Below are 21974 nucleotides of genomic sequence, written 5' to 3'. Positions count from 1 at the left end.
AGCTTTTTATGCTGCATCCCAATTCGCCAACTAACAATGCACTAGAGAAGTATGTCCATCCGGGTAAAGATCCTCACTACAACATACTACAATTTGAGACACTGAAACACTATTTAGTATGGCTAATGTACGAACTGGGTAAGTTTTTTTTCCAACATGACTAAAGTAATGGAAAGGTGAAGGGTCAGTAGGATGTACAGTACTCCCTAACATCCCATTCATCAGGAAATACTCACAGCTCTCATCAGAGTCTTCATCAGGGTAGCCATCACATCCACTGCTTTTGACACTGACAGAAACCCCAAAACCTTTGGACTTCAACCACACGTGATGAGGTCCTGATGATGTTTAATCAAAACAATATCACTTCTCAGTATTGTTCTGTACTGCTAATGTGAAACTTGATCATAAAATCAACACATGCTATTCAAACATGCTTAACATACTTAACTTTTTCTTTTGACAAATAGAAATTCATGCAAATTTTTTTTTTTTAGTATTTCATATTTTCAAAATCTAAATAGAGCGGGGAAAATAAGTATTTGACACATCAGCATTTTTATCAGTAAGGGGATTTCTTAGTGGGCTATTGACAAAATGTCCACCAGATGTAGCCATCAAGCCAAATATTGCATTCATACAAAGAAATCAGAACATTTAAGCATACAAGTTCAGTCATAATAAATAAAGTGAAATGACACAGGGAATAAGTATTGAACACACTTTATTTAATACTTTGAAGAAAAGCCCATGTTGGTGATTACAGCTTCTAGACACCTCTTGTATGGAGAGGCCAGTCGTCTGCATTGCTCAGGAGTGATTCTGGCCCATTCTTCCACACAAATGGTCTTTAAATCTTGAAGGTTCCTTGGGCCTCTTTTATGAACTTTGATTTTCAGTTCTCTCCATAGATCTTCTATGGGATTTAGGTCAGGTGATTGACTGGGCCATTCAAGCAGCTTGATTTTCTTTCTTTGAAACCACTTCATTGTGTCCTTGGCCTTGTGTTTGGGATCATTGTCTTGCTGAAATGTCCCCCCTCTTTTCATTTTCAGCGTTCTGGTAGATGGCAGCTGATGTTTATCCAGAATGTCCCGGTACATTTCTCCATTCATCCTGCCCTCAATAATATGAAGTCTGCCAGTACCCCTTGCTGAAAAGCAGCCCCAAACCATGATGCTTCCACCCCCAAATTTAACTGCTGGTATGGTGTTCTTGGGGTGGTGGGCAGTGCCATTTCTTCTCCAAACATGGTGTGTAGAATGACTGCCAAAAAGTTCAATTTTGCTTTCATCTGACCATACTATAGTCTCCCAATAATCCACAGGCTTCTCCAAATGCTCTTTCGCAAACTTTAACCGAGCCTCAACATGCTGTTTGTTCAGCAATGGAGTCTTGCGTGGCGAGCGTGCATGGATGCCATGTCGGTTCAGCGCATTGCTTATAGTTTTCTTTGAAACAACAGTACCTGCTGATGCATGGTCGTCCTGAAGTTCTGCCCGAGTGGTTCTTGGCTCTTGGAGAACTCTCCTGATTATTCTTTGGACTCCTCGGACAGGGATTTTACGTTGAGGACCTGATCATGGTTGGTTTATGGTGAACTGATGCTCTTTGCATTTCCAGATAATGGCCCCCACAGTCCTCACAGGAACATTCAGCATTCTGGAAATGCACCTATAACCATTCCCATCAAAATACTTTTCAACGATAAGATTACGAAGATCTACAGAGAGTTCTTTGCTTTCACACATCATGAAGTCTTTCCTGTGTGCCTCCTAGGTAATGAGAAGCCTTTATAGGCCATCAATTAGGACTAAAGCAGCTGATATCAATTAGTACTGATAGGGGGCAGGGATTCTCTCTCAATACTGACAGATTTTAGGTGATCTCCTGGCTTTCTAAGCCATTTTGCACCTTGTGTACCTTCGTGTGTTCAATAGATTCCCTGCGTCATTTCACTTTATTTATTATGACTGAACTTGTATACTTAAATGTTCTGATTTCTCCGTATGAATTCAATACTTGGCTTGATGGCTACATCTGGTGGAAATTTTGTGTCAATAGCCCACTTAGAAATCCCCTTACTGATAAAAATGCTCATGTGTCAAATACTTATTTTCCCCGCTGTATTTAATCTATTTAATTTGATCATCCAGACTCTACAATAACTGATGGAATATATTTATTGTTACTTCTTTTATGGATCAGCCCAGAAACCAAAAAGGATGATGTTTAAATAAAATAAATACTGCATTTAACCCACAATATACAATAAAAAGAAGAAGAAATATATTTAAAAAAAATATAAATAAATTATGTGGTTATGTTTATTAACCCAATGTTCCATATTATTTTAAATTATACTAATATAGAAGAAGAATTCGAAAAATATATACATAAAGGATCTGGTTATGTTTACTATTGCAATGTTCTATCATTATTCATTATTAATTATACGTCTAAGTATATATATATATATATAATTTAGGAAACAGTCAAACAAAAATATTCATTGTATATTTCTCTTCCTATGAAAAGGAAACTTGCATAGAAAGAGTTATTTAGAACACAAAGTAAACAAACATTTAACACAAGGAAGTACCTTACATCCATACTCACTCAATCGCTCGCCCAATTTACCTGAAGCATCTGTAAAGTCAGGAAATATGATGGAGAAGTATCTTTTAAAGGCAGCATCCAGGACAGAGCATCCAGCCTTCACAGCTGAATCATTTCCATACGTAAAAGAGAATAACTGTGGACTCAGCATGTATCTTTCTGCAGATTCTTCAGTCTGTTGAGGTAATGGCCAAACGCCATTTACCCGCTGTACAGTATAACTGAGAAAAACTAATAGACAACAAAGTTGCAGGCATGTGCGCGTGTGTGACATATTACTGCGCCGTTTATTCTGGATTTAGTGGCTTCGGACTGTTTACAAAGAGAAGCGTTTACAGCAGAAAAGCGCTGAAGCGTCTCAGATGTCATATGACAGCTTGTTCTCAGTTGTGGTCAGCTGACTGATGTGTTAGCTGCGGCGATGCTCATTGGCTCAGTTGTAGTCACATGGTGTGTCCGGGGTGACTTATTTTTTAATGCAAATGATGTGCCATGCAGATAGAAGTCACTCAGTTCAGAAAGTATACTGGTTTATTACCAAAGATATATATTAAAATCTAAATATCTAAAACACAAATAACTCAAAACAAAATATATGTTGTTCATATGTTGTCGTTAATTAACATATTTGTTGTGTGCGCTAATGCCTGTAGAGGGCGGGATTGTATAGTAAAACTAAAGTCACCACACGGCTAGGAAAGTTAACAAAGTACGCTAATCTTATTGCCTCATTTATTTTTTCCGACTTTGTAATGGGATTGCTTAATTAATTACCCTGTCTGAAAGAATAACGTATTTGACATAATTAACATGAATGTGTTTTGTACTCATTTCACATTTTTCTAATTCAGTTTTCTACCTGCAGACAAGGGAAGGCCTTATTCAATCATAACACCATTTACACCAAAGTAAATATTATTATATTAGTTCAAACAACCTCTGGACAATTAAAAAGCTTTGAATGAACATGAAAGCCTATCTGGCCAACTTAGATGAGTTCAAGAGACTAAAATGACAAAATGAAATAAAAAACGTAGTAATCTAACAACTATCTAATATTATGTCATAATATCTGTCTATAAATTGTTCATCCTAACTCCTCCATTTAGACTCTAACATATATTTTGTGTAATGTACCAAGCAGAGGACAAATTATACAAGAGAATGTGGCAAAACAATCCGACATAATCATTAGGAACCAAACCACCCTAATTCCTAAACAATACAGTTGGGAGAGGAACATTTAAGAGCCAGTCCTCTGTTTGGCCTGCAAAACTTGCTAAAACTATGACCATTGGGACCTCAATGTTACAAACTGTACCCAATTAACAATTAAAGTAAACTAAATAACAACCAACAAACAGTAATAAACCTCAAATCTTCAATTAATGTAATCCTATTAGAGTAATTGTGATGATAATGTTGTACATGCAAGTCGGTATACTGTGTAACTGGTTGAACCTGTCATGGTGTTGCCATGGTATTATTTAGACCTTTTGGAAAAGCAAAAACAAGCGCCCCCTACCCATGCTGGAAAACTTTCCTTGTCTGTTCTTGCCAAGACAACTAATGTCACAATCAGTGATCCCCTCCCAGTTCCACGAATGTCCTCAGTCGGAAATGCAACGCTGTGTTCTGCCAAATACCTCACTGTATAGTGGCACATGGCGTAAACAGAATATGATTCATTCAATTATGTCGTTTGATGAGATTACATCACTGTGTTACCATGTCCCATGTCAATTATCTTCACATCAACCGACACGCATGCTAACATTTTAAAATGTACAAAAATCGATATTTATAAAAAGAATTAAAAAAATAAATGATTATTCTTCTTTAACATTTAGTTGAGTTTTATGTTAATGCCATTATGTAATTTTGAGGTTCATTTATTATTTGTGTTTTATTTGCATTATAATCGTTAGAGAACCACACCCCCTAAAACTTGTGGAAACAGCAATCAAAACTGTTTAAACCCCAACCAAAAATACTTTGGAACACATTTTTAAGGGTGAGTTATTGAAAAAGAATTATGCTTTAATTCTTCGGAAAAACACCATAAGCTAGGAGTACATTAATAATTATTGTTACATAACAATCCTCAAAATCTTTCTGTTTTTTTTAGACTTTTATCGAAAGTGACTTACAAATGAGAGAGCAGTGAAATCTCAATATAAAATGGTCGGTTCTGGTCCTTGATTCTGATTGGGTGAGCCAAGTTCGAGCCGTTATAAAATACCCCGATTTATAATGGCTGGCCGCATTACATAGCCTGAATTACATTTTATTTACTTTATTTTATGAAACATTGCTACGCATATGAAATAACCATTTTACAAAAGCAATAAGCCCCGCGAAGCAGTGGCTTACAGTGTATTTTATAACAGCTAAGGGAGTTTTTGGCATTCCGCTTTAGATCGTGCCACAACGCCCTTCTGTTATAAAATGAACTGTAACCCACTGCTTTGCGGGGCGTATAGCTTTGATAAATCAAATGGTTCTTAAAATGTTTTTCTATGCAGTTATGCGTATTGGTCTTTCACTTTATAGTTTGTCGTTAGAGGATTCAAAAAATAACTTTAAAGTCACAAAGAAAAAAAATAATTGAAGAATAATCTGTATTTAATGCTAATGCCCATTAAGTATACTGAATGCTTTAAAATGTAATGCAGTATAATGTGGGAGGTGAAAATGGTCAAACTAAAGATCAATGAAATTGAACTTTGTGCTTTTTGTGTATGTTATGGTGAGGGTACTCCAGCGCATTTCAGATGACATCTTAAGTATTCATATTCTCATGAAAAGAGTTTAGTATGCATAAGATTGATGAATCAGACATGACATGACAGAACCATGTTTAAGGTGGAATAAGACTATACAAAGTTGAAAAAGGGAAGGGCGACTAATTATGTGCCATCTGCCCTGGCCTCAGGAAATCTCCATATACAATGTGCATTTATTTGTGTGTGTTGCCTTTATAGTGACTCATGTTTAGACTAAAATTCAGCCAAGCACTTGAACATTTGAGTAATTTTGTAAGTGGATGCCACCCAGTGTAACTCAACACTTGATAGTTTGTGACAAATATCAATTAAAAGTGTGACCGTTGAATGATTTTAATAAAAACAAATATGTTGTATGTTCAAATTAACCAACATGAGCAGTTTGAGAAGTTAGAAGGAATGCTGATTTTGCCAAGTGGATGTTAAAGTGATATTAGAAGGCTATTCTGGCTGGTTGCTAGGTCATTCAGGGTGGTGGACTAAGCATTGTTAGGTGGTGGCCGGGACGTTATTTGGGAATTTCTAAGAGTTTTAAGGTATTGGCTAGGGTGTCCTGGGTTGTTTCTACAGCACTCTTATACAGTGGTCAGTTGCTGGGGTGTTGAAGATGATCGGAGCGGGGTTGTTAAGAGGTTGCTAGGGTGTTCTGGCTGGTTTTTACTGCTAGGATTTGCTGGGGTGAGTTCCCAACGTTAAACATATGTTTAACTTTGAACATTCCACGCCAAACTCCAAACTTTTTATCTATGTACCACTCAAATGTTTAGCATCACTCGACTGAAAAGCTTCTCATAATCTTAAAAATTCATATATTTTTGAAATTGGTACCATAGGCAGATAATTATTTGCATAATAGCAATAATCTTTTTCATTTGAAAAGTACATTATTATTATAATACATAAAACTACATTATAAATAATTTAACAGAATGATGAAAATGAAAATCTGCCAATAAGAACGCGGCAAAGATAACGTTTACATGTTTAAAATGTATCTCTGGGTGAGACCTCAAGAATCTTTTTTACTAATTCAAGGCAAAGGGTGCCTACATTGAAGAAAATAAATGTACATATTGAATTATTTTTAAATCTTCTTTAAACATAATTCCCAGTAACTTTTGTGATATTCCATTGTTTTGAGTTTACTATACTGTGAGAATGACCCTAAACTGACCTTGAACGGCTGGATACAGCACACTTAATAGACAAGATATATCTAGTTTGGTGAAGCGGAAATTCTTGTTTAGGTTAGGTATTCTAAAAAAACCTAACCCAAGTTTATACGTTGATTGTACAGTAAGTTGGTTTCATGAATTTATTAGTGGTATTAATAAATCAAACATGCTTAATTTGTAATTATCTCTGAAAGCATTTTGTGTGGTATTGAATACTTGGGAGACACCTGTGGTTTAGTATATTCACTCCCTCAAATTCTCTTCATCATCAGACCTACATCACAAGACTCACCCATTTTAAGTCTCTGTCTGTCTGAGACACAGTCTGTTTCTGTCTGATACATACTGTAATCACACAATCCCCTCCCTTAATACTTGAGGTTTGGTAACCAGAAAGGTATCTGTGAGTGCGTACATACAGAACATACAGTACATATTTCATGAGATAGGGGTGTTGTCACTAAAAATACTATAACTTCATCCCGCTCTTTGACATCTGTCAGATTTAACCAAGCAAATTACAGGAGCACAGTACATTAAATAGAGAACATCTTTTTCTGCACTGGAATTATTCGACAAACCCTGCTAATAAGAGGTGAGTAATAGCAAAAAAATTTAGTAGCTACAAATATTTTGTAATCTTTATCATGAGAAGCGATGAATATATTACTCATGACTTTGTAGATGACTTCTGTGGAAGTTTGTGTGATGTCCCTGATGCTTAGAGAAAATATCTTATTTTAATACAAAAGAACTTTGGTCTTCTTTCGATATGACGTGGCATAAACATAATTCAACCTTGAAATTACTAAATGTTGTATTATATTAAGTAGAATATAATCAATCTAATTAAAAAAAGTGGATAATTTTAATTCAATAATAATAAATATACCAGCAATTGTAGTGATTTCAATGAATTTAACCCATTTAAGATCAAAGATTGCTGCACATCATATCAGTTGATATAGGCTAGGCTAAGTTAAAAATGTAACTATGGCAAAAATAGATAGGCTAGATGACTGAACAAGCTATCTATATAAAAATACACAACAGTTAAAAAACATCTCAACACAATTAACAAAATATATGAATAAACAAGCACAGACAGAAATATATATATAGCCTACCATAATTATGTTGAGTAAGTTGTCTTAAAAGAAAATATATTTTACAATGCAAAATGGAGCTTTTAGGCAGTTTTAAATTGACAAAACTTAACAAGATACGCGGTGACATGCCACAGCTTTGGGCTTCTCGCGTTGCTAAGCGACGGAACAACAACCGCTGTAAACGGACGCATACGTCACATGTGCGTGTGTCTGCGCCCACTTTCACTCGAACTCGGACAATTGGTCCAGCGGTGAACTGTTTAACCTTTGAATCGCTACGGAATGGATCCAGGTTTAACTTTGGGGTGATACCATTATACTATGCAACCTGAACATGCTTAAGAGTCTCCTATACTGTAGAAACACTGTACCAGAACTTCCTTTAGCTCTTTCATGAATTTTACCTTGATCAGGTAACATATTACTCATCTGCAAACTCCGCCCACTGAAACACCCACCTGCGAAAAAACACGCTCAGATCAGAACGATCGTCAGGGCAATACTGCACCACCTTACAAGCTCAAACAGCACTGAGAAACTCGATACGCGATTATTGTATCACATCGCTTGGGTCTAGCGTTTCTTTCGCGTTTTGCTTGGACTGTTAACTTTTGTTTTCTAAGTGTGACTCGGTCCCATCATGAGTGTGAGTATGACCTCAGAAAACGTCTTTCATTCGGCGCTGCAGCCCAATATGACCGTCACTACTTACGCGGTACCGTCCGAGAACGAGCTCGCGCACGGCGGGACTCACGCAAAGGACGAGGCCAGATTTAAGCGCCTCCACCAGCAGGTGTCCATGAGACTGGCGGAGAAATCAACGCTTCCGCGCCAGAACGGCTCTACTTCACAATACGCAGCTTCAGGTGTGTCACGGGGCTCTTTCAACTTTTCTGTTCCTTTTTCAGAGGCCTGTTCGATTATTGTAATACAGCTACAATACCACTTAAGCCTTTAAATGATGACTCATCTGTCGAGCTATTCAATATGATAATCGATTTTTCTTTTGCGCTGTGGTTTCATATGTAACATGATCTGGGCAGACTTTTATCCTCATTAAACTTTTGGTAAAGTTTTGCGATGTACGTACGAATGACTTGATTAAATATTAAAGCAAATGAAAACAAATGCATTATTAGTGCATTCACACTGGCAGGCTGTTGTATGTTGTTTACACTTATCTTTTACTTGAATGTTTTTGCAAATTCAAGCCAAAACAGCCTGCAGCAAAAAACTTATGGTCACATGACTCCTGTAATTGAATATACGATTATCATTTACAGACACCAGCAGTCAAAAGTTTAGAGTAAAACACTTCAAACTATTCTTCTTTAAAAGCTAATGGTTATATACTACGTATACATATCTGTTTCTTTTATAACACTGTAATGGATCATTGAAACTGCTAAAGACTGTTTTGAAGGGGGATATTTCATGAATGTAACTAATAACACATACATTGCAATAAATTTGACTATTTATCATAATTATATAATAAAAAGTAGTTTCAATTAGGTTTCATTTGAAGTTTTATGTCTAAACTTATGACTGATAGTGTGATATAGTTTATTCATGTTAACAAAAGACAGGCCTTTGTTTTAACTGAGAATAAGAAGAGGAGTTGGTATTTGTAGTTTTTAGATTTGACTCTTTTTTTTTTTAACATCATGCATCGTATCATTTTGCATGAAATCTCAATAGATTTAAAATTTGTCATTGATATGAATCAATAAGAACTGAGATTTGCAACACATTATATAAAAAAGATCAAGAATTGGTACTGGCAAAACATAAAGGCATAATTTACTGTTTGAAGTGAGCAAGATTCAAGTGTAGTCTCTATTCTTGCTGAACATCAAGTGAGAGTGAAAGACGTGACACACCCCAGACGAATAAGTGCTTAGCATGTCACAAAAGGAATGTAGTTTGAGAGTGTCAATCATTTCACTGTCAATATCAACTGGAAACTAGTTCACTAATTTCTACCTTGTTTGATAGACTAGATTAAGTTTCTAAGCACTATTTGTTGTATTTCCCAACTCTAGGCTGCACTCTGTCTAAATGTAAATAAGCATGTTTGCTTAACAAAAGTGTGACAGAATTGTATTATTCGTTTATGTGTACTTTCCATTGAAAGTAGCTGCTGAAGATTTATTAAAATTATTTTTGATCTGATCAGTTGAATTCAGATACTTCATGGTTTACCTTTGGGCATATGGTCGAATTTAACCGGACCCCTTGTTTATGAGCTCTAACTGCGTTTTGGCAAGTCTGAACAACCCTGCGTCTTCATGTTACTGGCCTAAAGGCATCCCGGAGACGTGAAACTTCTGAAATTCAGACTTTGGTGCGATATCAGGCATAAGTTACAGGTGAGAGAACATGGGGCGTACAGTCTGTTTTTGCGTCGAATGTCCTAAATGAAAAACGTTAAATTCTCACAATCACCAGCGTTTTTTGAGAATAGTTTCTTAAGCAGAAATCCACTAATGTTAAGCAGAATGACAGAGCAGGGCGAGGCAGGGCTTGAAGTGTGTGTTTTTTGGGTAGGGCGTTTGGGAGGGGCATCAAACGCAGCCATCAAACCGGTTCTGTGCTTTCACTGGCTTCTACTGACTACAATTATGAAAGCTCACACCACACCCTGATTCACACTCACACACGTGTACGTGCATGCCCACGGCACGGACTCGCATATGTGTCTGACTAAACAAGTCAGTGGATGTCAACCTTTCTAAAAACTGTAGCAAACTTGCAATGCCGTTACTGCAGTACCTCTTCGGGTTGCCACATACTTGCGATGTCATCGAGGACACATGCCCAGCATACTGACTAATTTGTTACTTACCTGACGACTTCACAGGGCACTAAATCATTCGCTTATCACCTGAACTTTTTTTGCCCGTTTCCCACCGATAGAAACTTATGCTGACTGTTGCTTTTTCCATTTAGCTATATTGTTTAGTTTGCATGCAAACTTACAAAGGTATTATAAACCTGACAAAAGAATGACAGAAAGAGATTTATCGTTTTAGTTTAGTTTTATTGAACAACAAACATGCATGAATATGGGATTTTTTTAATTGTTTTGTCAAATAATAAACATAAATGTTTGTTTATAATACGAAGCATTTATTTATTTATTTTGTGAAACAGGGGTGTAAATTCTGCACAACGTTTATGTTTAAATTCTTACTGAATTTAGTTTTTGAAAAGATAAACACAAAAGGACAACATATAGACCTGAGGGCTAGAATTGTTAATGAGATTTTTTTTAAATAAAAAAATATAATAAATAATAAAACATTAAAAAAAATGTCTCTGGGAGTAAATTCAACAGTTCAACCGGGTTTGATATTCTAAATTAAAATACATTGTAGTTGTGACATTTAAAGAAATGATTCTATTGCAGTGTCAGTGATCTGTTCAAAGCTCATCCATGTTGTTTACATGCATTTTTATATTTGTATAAATTCCTAATGTGTTTTTTCTTCTTTTTCTAGAGTCTGGGAATTATTCAACAATGACAAAATATCAGACACAAAACTTTACCCCAACTTTTAGCTCAAAATCATATGTCTATTCTCCTGGAAGACCAATGATGGTAAAATTATTTTATTATTTTAAGATTACTTCTACATTTTTATATATTAACAAGTCTATTATATAAATAATTGGTTTAACTTTGTGAAAATTATGATTAAGAGTAACATATGCAACACTGAGGCGTTCTAAACACTTCCTCTAAGCCTAATTGACAGGGAAAAAGAAGGGCTTATTGACGCCATTAGTTGAATCAGTATTGCTGTGTTAGTGATTGGAATTCTCAAACAAAAAAGCATGTTTTAATAGCACTACAGGGTTAACACTTTTGGGGAAACAAATATGATTGGCTTATTTATAGTTTGCTGTCTGTGCATATTACTTTGGAATACTTAAAAGTACTTCAACGTAGAAAAAACTGACACACTTTATCTTTAGTAAATTATTTTGGCGTATATGTATGGGTCAGCATACATACAAGATACAAATCTCAGAGTTACATTCAAGAGTAACTTTCTTGTGGAGTGACACTGTTGAAAGTTTCTTTATTAATTTCCCACCAACTTTCTTTTTTCCTCTAGTCCCAACGTGCATCGCAGTACTCCAGTGGCGGTTACTCGTCTCATTCCGCTGTCGATTTTGCCCCAAAAACTAAAATGAGCTACACAGCTCGAGGTGGTGGTGGGGGAGGGGCCTACTACCAAGAAGAGCACAGCGGCGGCGGTTATCAGGGAGGTGGTTTCCAGGGTGCCAGTTTCCACGGTGGTGGTTTCCAGGGTGGCCCGGTTCAACAGCAGCAGGTCAACTCAATAACTCGTTCCTTCAGCCGCATGGCGACCGACCCTGAGACTGCCTCGGTGCACTCCATGCGCTTTGCAAGCTTGCCCCGCCAGGCTTTTTCTACCCTGATGGCACAGGACGACAGCGACGGGAGCGGTTCCGAACGAGATGCCGGCTTTGCACGTCAGGCTTCTGTTCACAGCATGAGCAACGGCTACGTCGCCAACACCTACCCACGTCATTCCATGTACTCCACCACCAGAATGAACGGATATGAAGGCGGACAGCAGCAGGTCAGTTCCATGACGCTACCGGTCATGAAGCGGTCCATCAGTGGGACGCTCTCCAGTAGCGGGGGAGGTGGCGCCGTGGAACAGGAGGTCTACACTCGCCAGCAGTCTTTCAAAGGCCCAGCCTACCGCACCATCAGCCGAATCAACAATCGTCAACAGATGCGCGGGGCCGCTACTGGAAGCATGCATGGAAGCAGCGCTGGACAGTTCAGCGGTTCTCAGACCAATCTGACCATGTCACAAGGAAGACTCTCACGTGCTGGCTCTATGAGGAGTGTGCACAGTGTTGGGAGGGGCATGGATGTGTTCGATGGCATGGATGTGGTCGAAGGAATGGGACACCTTAGCGGGTAAGAGCGCATGCGCTTACTGACTAGTGCAGTTTTATGTTAATTGGATGTACTGTAAGAGCGTTGGAAAAATTCAGTTATATAAAAATACTGTACAAAACGGGGGCCACACAAGTTATAAAACATGAAGAAAATCTTATTTTCTTCTGGGTTTTTTTTTTTCTTTAAAAACCAAGCAAACATTTTCAAATGTATTATCTTTTGAATCATTCAATCTAAATCTAGAGATTAATGGCTGGAATACACTACAAGACTTTTAAAATTGGAACAGATTTTTTGTTATTAGACATCATACACTTGCTGACTCTTTGAAAGTTTCAGATAGAATCACACTAACTGATAAAAGCTGCAGACTGGCACAGACTTTCTGCAACAAGTCCAGACTGAAAATCTGAGCAAAAGTCTTGTAATGTATTTTAGCCTTAAGTCTGTTTTGACGGATGTCTGAAAGTGATAGTTCACCCACAAACAATTTTTTTGTCATTATTTACTCACCCTCAAAAAGGCAAATAAGAAAGTTGGTAACCGACTGCTGGTCATAGCTGGCCCCCATTCACTAATATTATATGGAACAAAAACCAATGCAAGTGAATGCGGCCTGTAAAAAACTTTCTTCATGATATCTATTGTTTTCTGCGGAAGAAAGAAAGCCAAGCATGTTTGAAATGACAAAAGGGTGAGAAAATTAATTTGTATTTTTTCTGGGAACTATCACTTAAATTAAAGCAAAAGTATGTTCGCACCACTGGTGTAAAACAGGTTACTCGGAAACAATAACCTATCATGTAATTGTGCACCACAAATTACATGATGTGTCTAAACAAACAACGTCCTTATTGTGTTCAGTTAAAAATGTCCTAAATTATGCTCCGTGACTACAGAGACTCAACATCCCTTATGAAAATAAGCCATGCTCTAACTATGAAGAGTTTGGTTCCAAAATGAGATAAATCATGTTTTTATTATGTTTTCATGTTTTTATTGTGTTAGTTAGCTGTGTATTTTAAGTTATTGTGGCTTAATCAGAACAAACCAACTGCAGTTTGATTGATATTAATAGGATTGCACAGTAAAAAAAACATGATATTAGATTTTATTTGAGTTCTCATTTTGGAACCAAACTCTTCTATTGTTATCATATTTTTTGTGTTTTATTTGTAGTATACCCATAGGAACCACAATAAAACCATGATTAATAATCCAAAGGGGCACTATGTTTTAGAAAAAAAACACTGTTTATTACTGTTAGCAGATTAGCATTTTTGGTATTTTGGTGAGAGTAGCCTGTATCGTGTTCCTGAACGTGCAGATATGGATAACGGTGATTATGTGCAGTGAATGCAGAGGTTGACCTTTGAACCATGAAATTATTCATTCTCGGTTTTAACAGCCTGTCAGCACACCTACCTTTAGCTTATCTTTCCCTCTTGCTTTGCTGGTAATATATTTGCGTACATTAGTGTGTGTTTGATGTTGCCCAGCCCTGTTTGTAAAAGTGAAGAGGTAGTCTGTTCTGTAGGCACACCTAAACCAGTCCAGCCACCTCACCTACACACACCCTGGGAAAGAAACACCCTTCATAGCACTACAGCAACACAAACATGCACAGGGAGGAATGTCCTCTTTACCAATACTGTTTTAAAGTCAAGATGTTGACTTTTGAAGAACTATTAGGTGAAGTCTGAACTTGTTACGTAAGAGGTTCTCAACTGAACAGAAATTCAGAATATCAAGTTATCATAGTACAAAATACTGTTATTTATACAGAACTAAGAAACATGTATTAAACATTTACGTTTTGTGATTTCTAATAAAAAAACGAATCTTTCCTGTTTAGACTCGAAAGCCTGGACATGCCTACTGCCATGAATTATCTTGATCAGAACGATCCTGATCTTCAGATGCTGGGAGCTGCCTACATCCAACATGAGTGTTACCATAGCACCGACTCAAAGAAAGCTGTATGTGATTCATGTGTTTTTATCTAAAGAAATATTCATGAGCTTTATTAGAAATCGTGCTTTTCAAGTGGATGACACTGAAGCATATGAACGTTTTCTACGGTAGGTTTTCCAGATGAAGGGAATTCCTCGTCTAGTGAAGCTGTTTAACACCGGCAATGAGGAGGTGCAGCGCTACGCCACCGGTGCCACAAGGAACCTCATCTATGAGAACATGGAGAACAAAGTGGCTCTCATTGAAGCCGGTGGCATTCCCAAACTTGTAGAAGCACTCAAAGAGCAAGATGATGAGCTGCGCAAGAACATCACAGGTAAGCGTCGTGGTAATGTTACCTTGTTTACCTTTATGTGTGTTTCTCTTAAAGGGATTGTTCAACCAAAACTGGAAATGGTCTCATTTACATTTTACATTTAGGAATTTGGCAGACGCTTTTATCCAAAGCGACTTACATTGCTTTATCCTATACATTTATACATAGGTATTTGCAATCCCCTGGGATCGAACCCACAACCTTGCGTTGTTAACGCAATGCTCTTACCACTGAGCTACAGGAAAGTCTCATAATTGATTCACCCTCATGTCATTTAAAAATTGAATGACTTTGTTTACTCTGCAGAACACAAAAGATATTTTGAGAAATGTTGGTAAACGAACAACACTGAGTCCTATTGACTTCCATTGTATGGACAGAAAACCAAATTTTCTTAAAATATCTTTTGTGTTCCATAGAGGAAAAAGTCATATGCGTGTTTTGAATGACGACAGGGTGAATAAACAAGAGATTTTTTTGGGGGGGTGAACTATCCCTTTGTAAAGAATCGCTTTAATTCGTTTAAATTATTAGCTTTTTCTTCTTAATGTAATTTAACCAAATGCACTCATAATTGAACTCAATATAATTTACATCTATCCTTAAATAAAAGTGATTTCTTTGGTTCCATTTTTATGCATACATGTAGTAAAAGATTAATTATTAACTTCAGATAAAAACACATAATAAAGCGTTCAGATAAGGTTTATACAAAGAGCGTTTTACAGGGGAGGAGATCGATTCTCATATTAATGTTAGCAAGTTGCTAAAATGATATTACTTCATATGCCAAAAGTAGAATATATAGCACATCCAAAAACCAACCATCTACTATTTTTTATATTTTTAATAATTTTATACAATAATCTGTCAAATATTATTCATTTACGTATTGTAGTATCAAATCATATGTTTTTGTTCAGTCCACATTTCACACAGTCCTACATCTTGGAATTATTTGAATCAGCTTTTAACAGTGCATTCTGGGATTGCCCTTGCTGAAGAATTTGGCCTAAATGATTTGTCTTTTGAATCTGTTGTTTTTTAAATACCAGGAAATTGCATATGAATGTGTTTTAGTTATTAGTGTGTAAAGGCTGCATAAAGGGCGTCGGCCATTGCATCACAACATTAATTATTACCATTGTCTCGACTTGTGCAGAAGAATCATAGGCCTACAACTCTTTTGGTGGAGGGCTGTGAGTCAGGTTGAACTTCGTCCGAACACCTCGCTGCATGTCTGGATATGCACAAACTCCAATTAACATCTCACCTATCACATTCGCAAAAAGTTTTAAAGATGACACAAGGATTCTCATAAAAACTGAGGATGTCTGATTCCAAAATTCCATTTACAAACTAGTGGCTGGAATACACTACAAGACTTTTAAAATCTGAACAGATTTTTTAAAAATTTGAAATCATACACTTGCAGACTTTTTGAAAGTTTCAGATAGAAACACACAAACTGGTAAAATCTGCAGACTGGCACAGACTTTCTGCAACAAGTCCAGGCTGAAAATCTGGGCAAAATCTAAACAAAAGTCTTGTAATGTTTTTAGCCCATAGTAGCCTTTTTTAATTTTACCTGAGAAGCAGAATTGCATAGAATTTAATGATTTGTATTCAGAGAATAGATACATTTACTTTATTATGAAAAAAATTGATTAAAGTGTCCACGGGGAAGTAATTTTGATGTATAGTAATTTCTGTATTCTGATTTCTTTTCCCACCAATTCTCTGTGCTGTTGTTTTCTCATTCTTATCTATATTCAAATAATTATCTATTTCCCATGCTACTTTCACATGCCCTCTTCTCTTCCTCATTCCCATTATCTCCCTCCTCTCTCATTCCCTGTAGGTATCCTATGGAATCTCTCGTCTAAGGATAACCTGAAAGAGAAATTGGCACGGGAAACTCTTCCTGAATTGACCGAGAAGATACTAATTCCCCTCTCGGGCAGCGGTGATCCTGATTATATAGAACTGAACTCCTCAGAGAAAGAAATCTTCTTCAACACCACTGGATGCCTCAGGTACACCTACACTTTACACGAGCACACAGACACATTTTTTGAGTTCCTCCGTATGCGTTCTTTTTCCTACATTAACTTTGCTACATATTGTCACAATACGTGCAGGGAAGAGAACCCAAGTGCAGGCAGCAAGTCGTGAAGGGGTCACAAGGTTTTATTTTACAATAAACAAAAAAAGCCCACGATGGGGTAAAAGAAATATAAACAGGGTATAACGGGACGGAGACTGACTTTCACTAGACTAACATAAACAACACTTGAAAATAAACTCGACTGAACACTTACTAGTCAGGAACAGATCTTTGACGACAGGCACAGGACTACGAGCAAGGATAAACAAACACGGCGAATAAATGGCATAACGAATACAGCGACTGGAAAAATATACAATGACCAAACACAGGACAAAGAAACATGAGGACTCTTAAAGGGGTCAAAATCAACGGGGACAGGTGCAGGATATGAACTTATTAACAATCGGTGATGAGACTAAAGGACGGAAAAAACACAGACGAGACTCATAGAAATAGTATGGTTACCATCGAGGCCCAAAAACCTCTCTCTCTACAGGAAACAAGGGATCCCGTCCTGGTTCTGCCACGAGGCCAAGAAATAACAAAATGAGGCAGAACCATGACACATATATTAAGAATTCCCAATGGAAATATGTCGGCCGAGTCTAAAGCATGTGTGTGGTTTTTATTTATTAATAAGAAAATAACGTGGGTATCCCCCAAATGTGCATTATTGTAATGTCCGCCAACAGTGAACAAAAATCAACAAAAGTCAAATTATAAATAACAGGCACTTATAAAACCTGTTCGTTGTTATTTCATGTTACATAATTTCTCTGAATAGAGCATTTTAATGTTTAAACATAGAACCTTAAGGTACAGAGTCCCCATTTTATGTTACTGCAGCCCCCATGATAGTCCCTTAGTTCATAGAAATAAAAAAGGGTGTAGAAGTCTAGACAAGTATTTAATGATGCAAATTTAGAGTATAAATTTGCCTAAAATGTAAATCATGAGAAAACTGTGTACAATGCATAAAATCATATTTTGGCTTCATTTTCTTTATGCAAAAAGAAAAACTGGGTTTTTTGCAGAATTCATGCTTGTATATTTATATATCTTTTCTCTTTGAACAGGAACTTGAGCTCAGGGAGTGAGAGAACCAGACAGCAAATGAGGGATACCAATGGCCTGGTGGATGCTCTGGTTCAATATGTTCAGAAGTGCATGGTGGACAATAAAACAGAGGAGAAGGTAATTGTGTGAAATATTATTACAGGCTGCTTATCAGCCAAACCACAAACGCTGTTTTAATGTCACACCATCCGTATGTTTAAATGGCAATTCACATGAACTTTCTTCTTTCAGGGTGTGGAGAATGCTGTATGTGTTTTGCGGAATCTATCCTTTCAGGTGTACAATGAGATCCCCCCGTCAACTCAAACACGATTGGAGGGTCCCACTCGTTCTTCAGGTTCTTCAAAGGGCGAACCTATCGGCTGTTTCACCCCTCAGAGCAAAAAGGCCAAAGATGTGAGGAGCCGCTTAATTTTTTTTTAATTAGTTTAAAATGTCCTTCTTTTCCTAAACACGTTGCATTCTGGGTTTGTAGTTCAAACAGTTCTTCTTGTTTTCAGAGACAAAATCAGGACCTCACAACATTTGCAGAAGTGTCAAAGTATCCGAAAGGTATGGAGTGGCTGTGGCACCCTCAGATCTTGGAATTGTATAACCAGGTGCTGCAGCGCTGTGAGATCAACAGCACGACACGAGAAGCGGCAGCCGGAGCCCTCCAGAACATCACTGCTGGAGACAAGAGGGTGAGATGTTCCTTTCCTCTTAGCAGCACTGGCTAAATTACACTAGAAACAGCTTAGCAACAACCTACAACTTAATACTCTCTTCTTGGAACTGCCAACTTGCCACTAAGTTACACCCTAGCAACTACTCTGTAAATGTCTGATAAGCCTCAAAGTAATACAATAGCAACAACTAAGCCACCACTTGTGCCATCAATGGCTTTGCAACTTTCCAGAATACCCTGGCAACTGTTTAGCAGTGCCCTAGCAACAATTCGAACACCTTAGCAACACTCTAGGTGTCATAAAAAGCATAGTACATTGCTACATAAGTTGAATTTATTTTATTTCAGTTCTAGTCATACTTATTTTTTCTAGTTATTTCTTAATAAATAGTTTTTTGTTTATAAACAGTCTGATTAAAAATAAATCTAATTTTCACCCCTTTCTTTCTCTTAGTGGGCGTCCATCTTGAGTCGCATCGCGTTAGATCAGCAAAGGATGTTGCCCACCATCATTGATCTGTTGAGGACCGACAGCGACACGGAACTCCGCTCTCTCACCGGCCTCCTAAGGAACCTCTCCCGCCACGCTAAAAACAAAGACGATATGGGTAAGCTTCCCTTCCGTCGCCCGGAGTCAGTCCCACATCTGTGACATGCAAGCATCTCATGACTTGATTTCTCGCTGTTTCAGCCACCAAAGTAGTCCAGCACTTGATTCCCAAACTGCCCTCCGACGGACGCCAGAAGAGCCCATCAAGTGACGTGGTGGTGAACATGTGCGGTGCTCTCAACAACCTAGTGACCGGCAGCAGTTTGGCAGCAAGAGATATCTCCTTCTTCGATGGATTAGCCAAGCTGGTTGGCATCAGGAGCAATAATGATGGCAGGTAAAACTAAGAGTCGTCCGACTAGACCAGAAATATTAACATGCAATTGTATTATTACACTAATGATGCTTTTTTTCCTATATTTGTCCAGTCCTGGCAAACTAAAGGCTGCCAAAGCTGCGGCGACGGTACTGAACAACATGTTCCAGTACAAGAAACTACACAAAGATTTCAAAAGTGTAAGTTTTGAATAAATATTTAAGAAAAGGAACACTTTACAATAACGTTGTATTTGTTAACATTAGTAAGTGCATTAGCTAACATGAACTAATAATGAGCTATATGGATATTTTATAAATTGCCTTGCATTTATAATGTGCCTATTGGTTCAAGTATTTTAATTAAAAAAAAAATGAACAGCACTTATTTTTTAATGCAAATAGTGTAGCTCTTATAGCTTTTATTTTTTTTAAAGTAAACATATTTCACCCAACGAGAACGACCTCATTTTAAGAATGTGTGTACTTATTTCTATTGGTGTTTTTACCTACTGCGAACCAGAAGTCACGGTGTGTCATTTTTACTGAATTTCTGTCTTCCGCCCTTCCCTCCAGCCATTTTCCACTTACACACACACATACGTACACACAGCAAACATTTCTACAATAAAAAGTAAAATAACCCCCTGATGTACTGAATATAGTCATATATGGGATAATTTCCAAATGACACAATATACGAACACATGAGGAATATATTAAGGTGTGTTAAAAAGAGAAGCTTTAGAAGTTTAGCCCCACATAGAGAAGTAGCATTCAGGTGATTTCCTCGTGAGCATGTCTCAACACACCACAGCATGCCAAAGGTGAAGAACCCTGCTAGTATAGAGCTTGGATTAAAGCCAGTCTGCTATCTGAAATCTAGTATTACTTTGAATGTGTGCAATTTTTTTATGTTAAAAATACTGTACTTCCTCCTGATTCGTGGAAAATATGCATATATTGATAAATGTAAACTGTAAATGGAAATAAATATTGTGATTGTATTGAGTAGTTGATATAACAACAAATGTGTGCCGAATTTAAAGCTAAAAGTTTAAAGTAAAAATTACAAAAGTTGCAACATTTTGACCTACAAAAGTAGTGTATAAATAAGGCATCTGTTATTCATTTTCTGAAAGGTGTAAATAATGGTTGAGTCTGCTGACAGCAACATTCGTTCAACCAGTGGCATGTGTTTGGGAGCGGGACTATCTGTTTGTCCAATTGCAGATGGTGGGAGGTTTGGGAAACCTGTGTGAAAATAAATAATGATTTTCTTTTTTTGCTTTGTTTTACAGAAAGGGTTTCAGAAACAAGACTTTGTAGAAGGGGCCATGTAAAACAATCTTCAGCTGCGTGGTTAATACATCTATCATCATTTTGAATTTTGAAGACATTTTATTAAAAACAATATATAACAGCAGTTCCGCTAAAGAAAATGGTCCTGGGAGGATTAAAAGACACCACAACATGAAAAACAAAGTTGTGAAAAATGAAAATATGTACAAGACTTTATTGCCCGAATGCACCTTTCTTATTTGCTTTTCTGCTTGATAGCGATTTTTCAAAAAATCCTCAGGGATTTGTTGTTTTGTATATCCTACTGTTGTGATTTTGTAGATTTACAGGAACACAGACTAGTCATGATAAGATCACTCATTTTACTACTGTGCATTTTTATATAGTTGGTAGGAAAGACATTAAACAGGAAAATCATAAACGGAAATTGTAATGGTTTTACAAAACGATGGACAGATTTTTGCTGTTTGGTTAGTCATAACAAATGTGCTAGATGTTTAAAATCTGGGTTTGCTATAGTTCTGATGCTTTGCATGTACAAATAAGCTTCGTAAGTAAAATTATATAGCATTATTTCCTGTGCAAATAATGATAGTTTTTAAATGAATTTTGTTTGAGAACGAATGTTTGAATGTATATGTTGTGTGATTGCATTAAACCCATAGTCTGACAGGGTCACGGCTGCCATCCGCTTTCCACAGAGTTGTCTTTATAGAAACATTGAGTATATTTGATAGAAAATACATTAGGATGGTGTAGTGAGATATAATTTGACAAATTAATATGGATTTTTTTAATGCTGTTCACAAAAGTGCAAAACAGAAGTGTTAATACTTGGCAGTAACAATGTACATCTTCATATTTTCTTATAAGAGATCTTTAAGAGAATTTGAATGTCTTTTGTTTTATAGATGTAAGTGTTTGGTGCAATATGTGCATTCATTTGACAGTAAGCAACTTTACCCATATAAGTAGTGTTATTTTTGTATGATCTTTTTTATTATGGTAATTAAATGTTGAATGTTA

General features: G+C 36.9%; 2 protein-coding genes across 6 annotated transcripts in view; one reads left to right on the top strand and one right to left on the bottom strand.

The window, feature by feature from the left end:
- The window catches only part of hexa (hexosaminidase A (alpha polypeptide)), a 17204-nt gene extending 9313 nt beyond the window's left edge, over positions 1 to 7891 (bottom strand). Inside the window, exons 1-3 of one of the 3 annotated variants that reach the window (XM_056739723.1) lie at positions 7708 to 7891; positions 2641 to 2724; positions 237 to 338 (exon numbers count right to left, since the gene is read on the bottom strand). In XM_056739723.1, coding sequence (XP_056595701.1) covers positions 237 to 338; positions 2641 to 2724; positions 7708 to 7816 — 295 coding nt within the window. In that variant the 5' untranslated portion in view covers positions 7817 to 7891. Of the gene's footprint in view, positions 1 to 236; positions 339 to 2619; positions 3026 to 7707 lie in introns of those variants that run through there. The other 2 variants (XM_056739722.1, XM_056739721.1) reach the window with 2 other exon arrangements.
- Positions 7021 to 21974, top strand: pkp3a (plakophilin 3a). 3 transcript variants are annotated; one of them, XM_056739719.1, is made up of 13 exons: positions 7021 to 7175; positions 11193 to 11293; positions 11814 to 12655; positions 14493 to 14616; positions 14723 to 14927; positions 16789 to 16963; positions 18114 to 18231; positions 18346 to 18510; positions 18615 to 18797; positions 19236 to 19389; positions 19473 to 19668; positions 19760 to 19847; positions 20948 to 21974. In XM_056739719.1, the coding sequence occupies exons 2-13, from the start codon at positions 11213 to 11215 to the stop codon at positions 20987 to 20989; spliced, it is 2373 nt and encodes a 790-aa protein (XP_056595697.1). In that variant the 5' UTR covers positions 7021 to 7175; positions 11193 to 11212; the 3' UTR covers positions 20990 to 21974. The 3 variants fall into 3 exon arrangements, with proteins under 3 accessions (XP_056595697.1, XP_056595696.1, XP_056595698.1); XM_056739718.1 differs by lacking the exon at positions 7021 to 7175 and adding an exon at positions 8193 to 8555; XM_056739720.1 differs by lacking the exon at positions 7021 to 7175 and adding an exon at positions 9897 to 10061.

The sequence above is a fragment of the Triplophysa dalaica genome, chromosome 24, assembly GCF_015846415.1.
Source record: "Triplophysa dalaica isolate WHDGS20190420 chromosome 24, ASM1584641v1, whole genome shotgun sequence".
Classification (NCBI taxonomy): domain Eukaryota; kingdom Metazoa; phylum Chordata; class Actinopteri; order Cypriniformes; family Nemacheilidae; genus Triplophysa; species Triplophysa dalaica.
The sequence above is the reverse complement of the archived record's forward strand: the minus strand, read 5'-3'. Positions and strand labels throughout refer to the sequence as shown.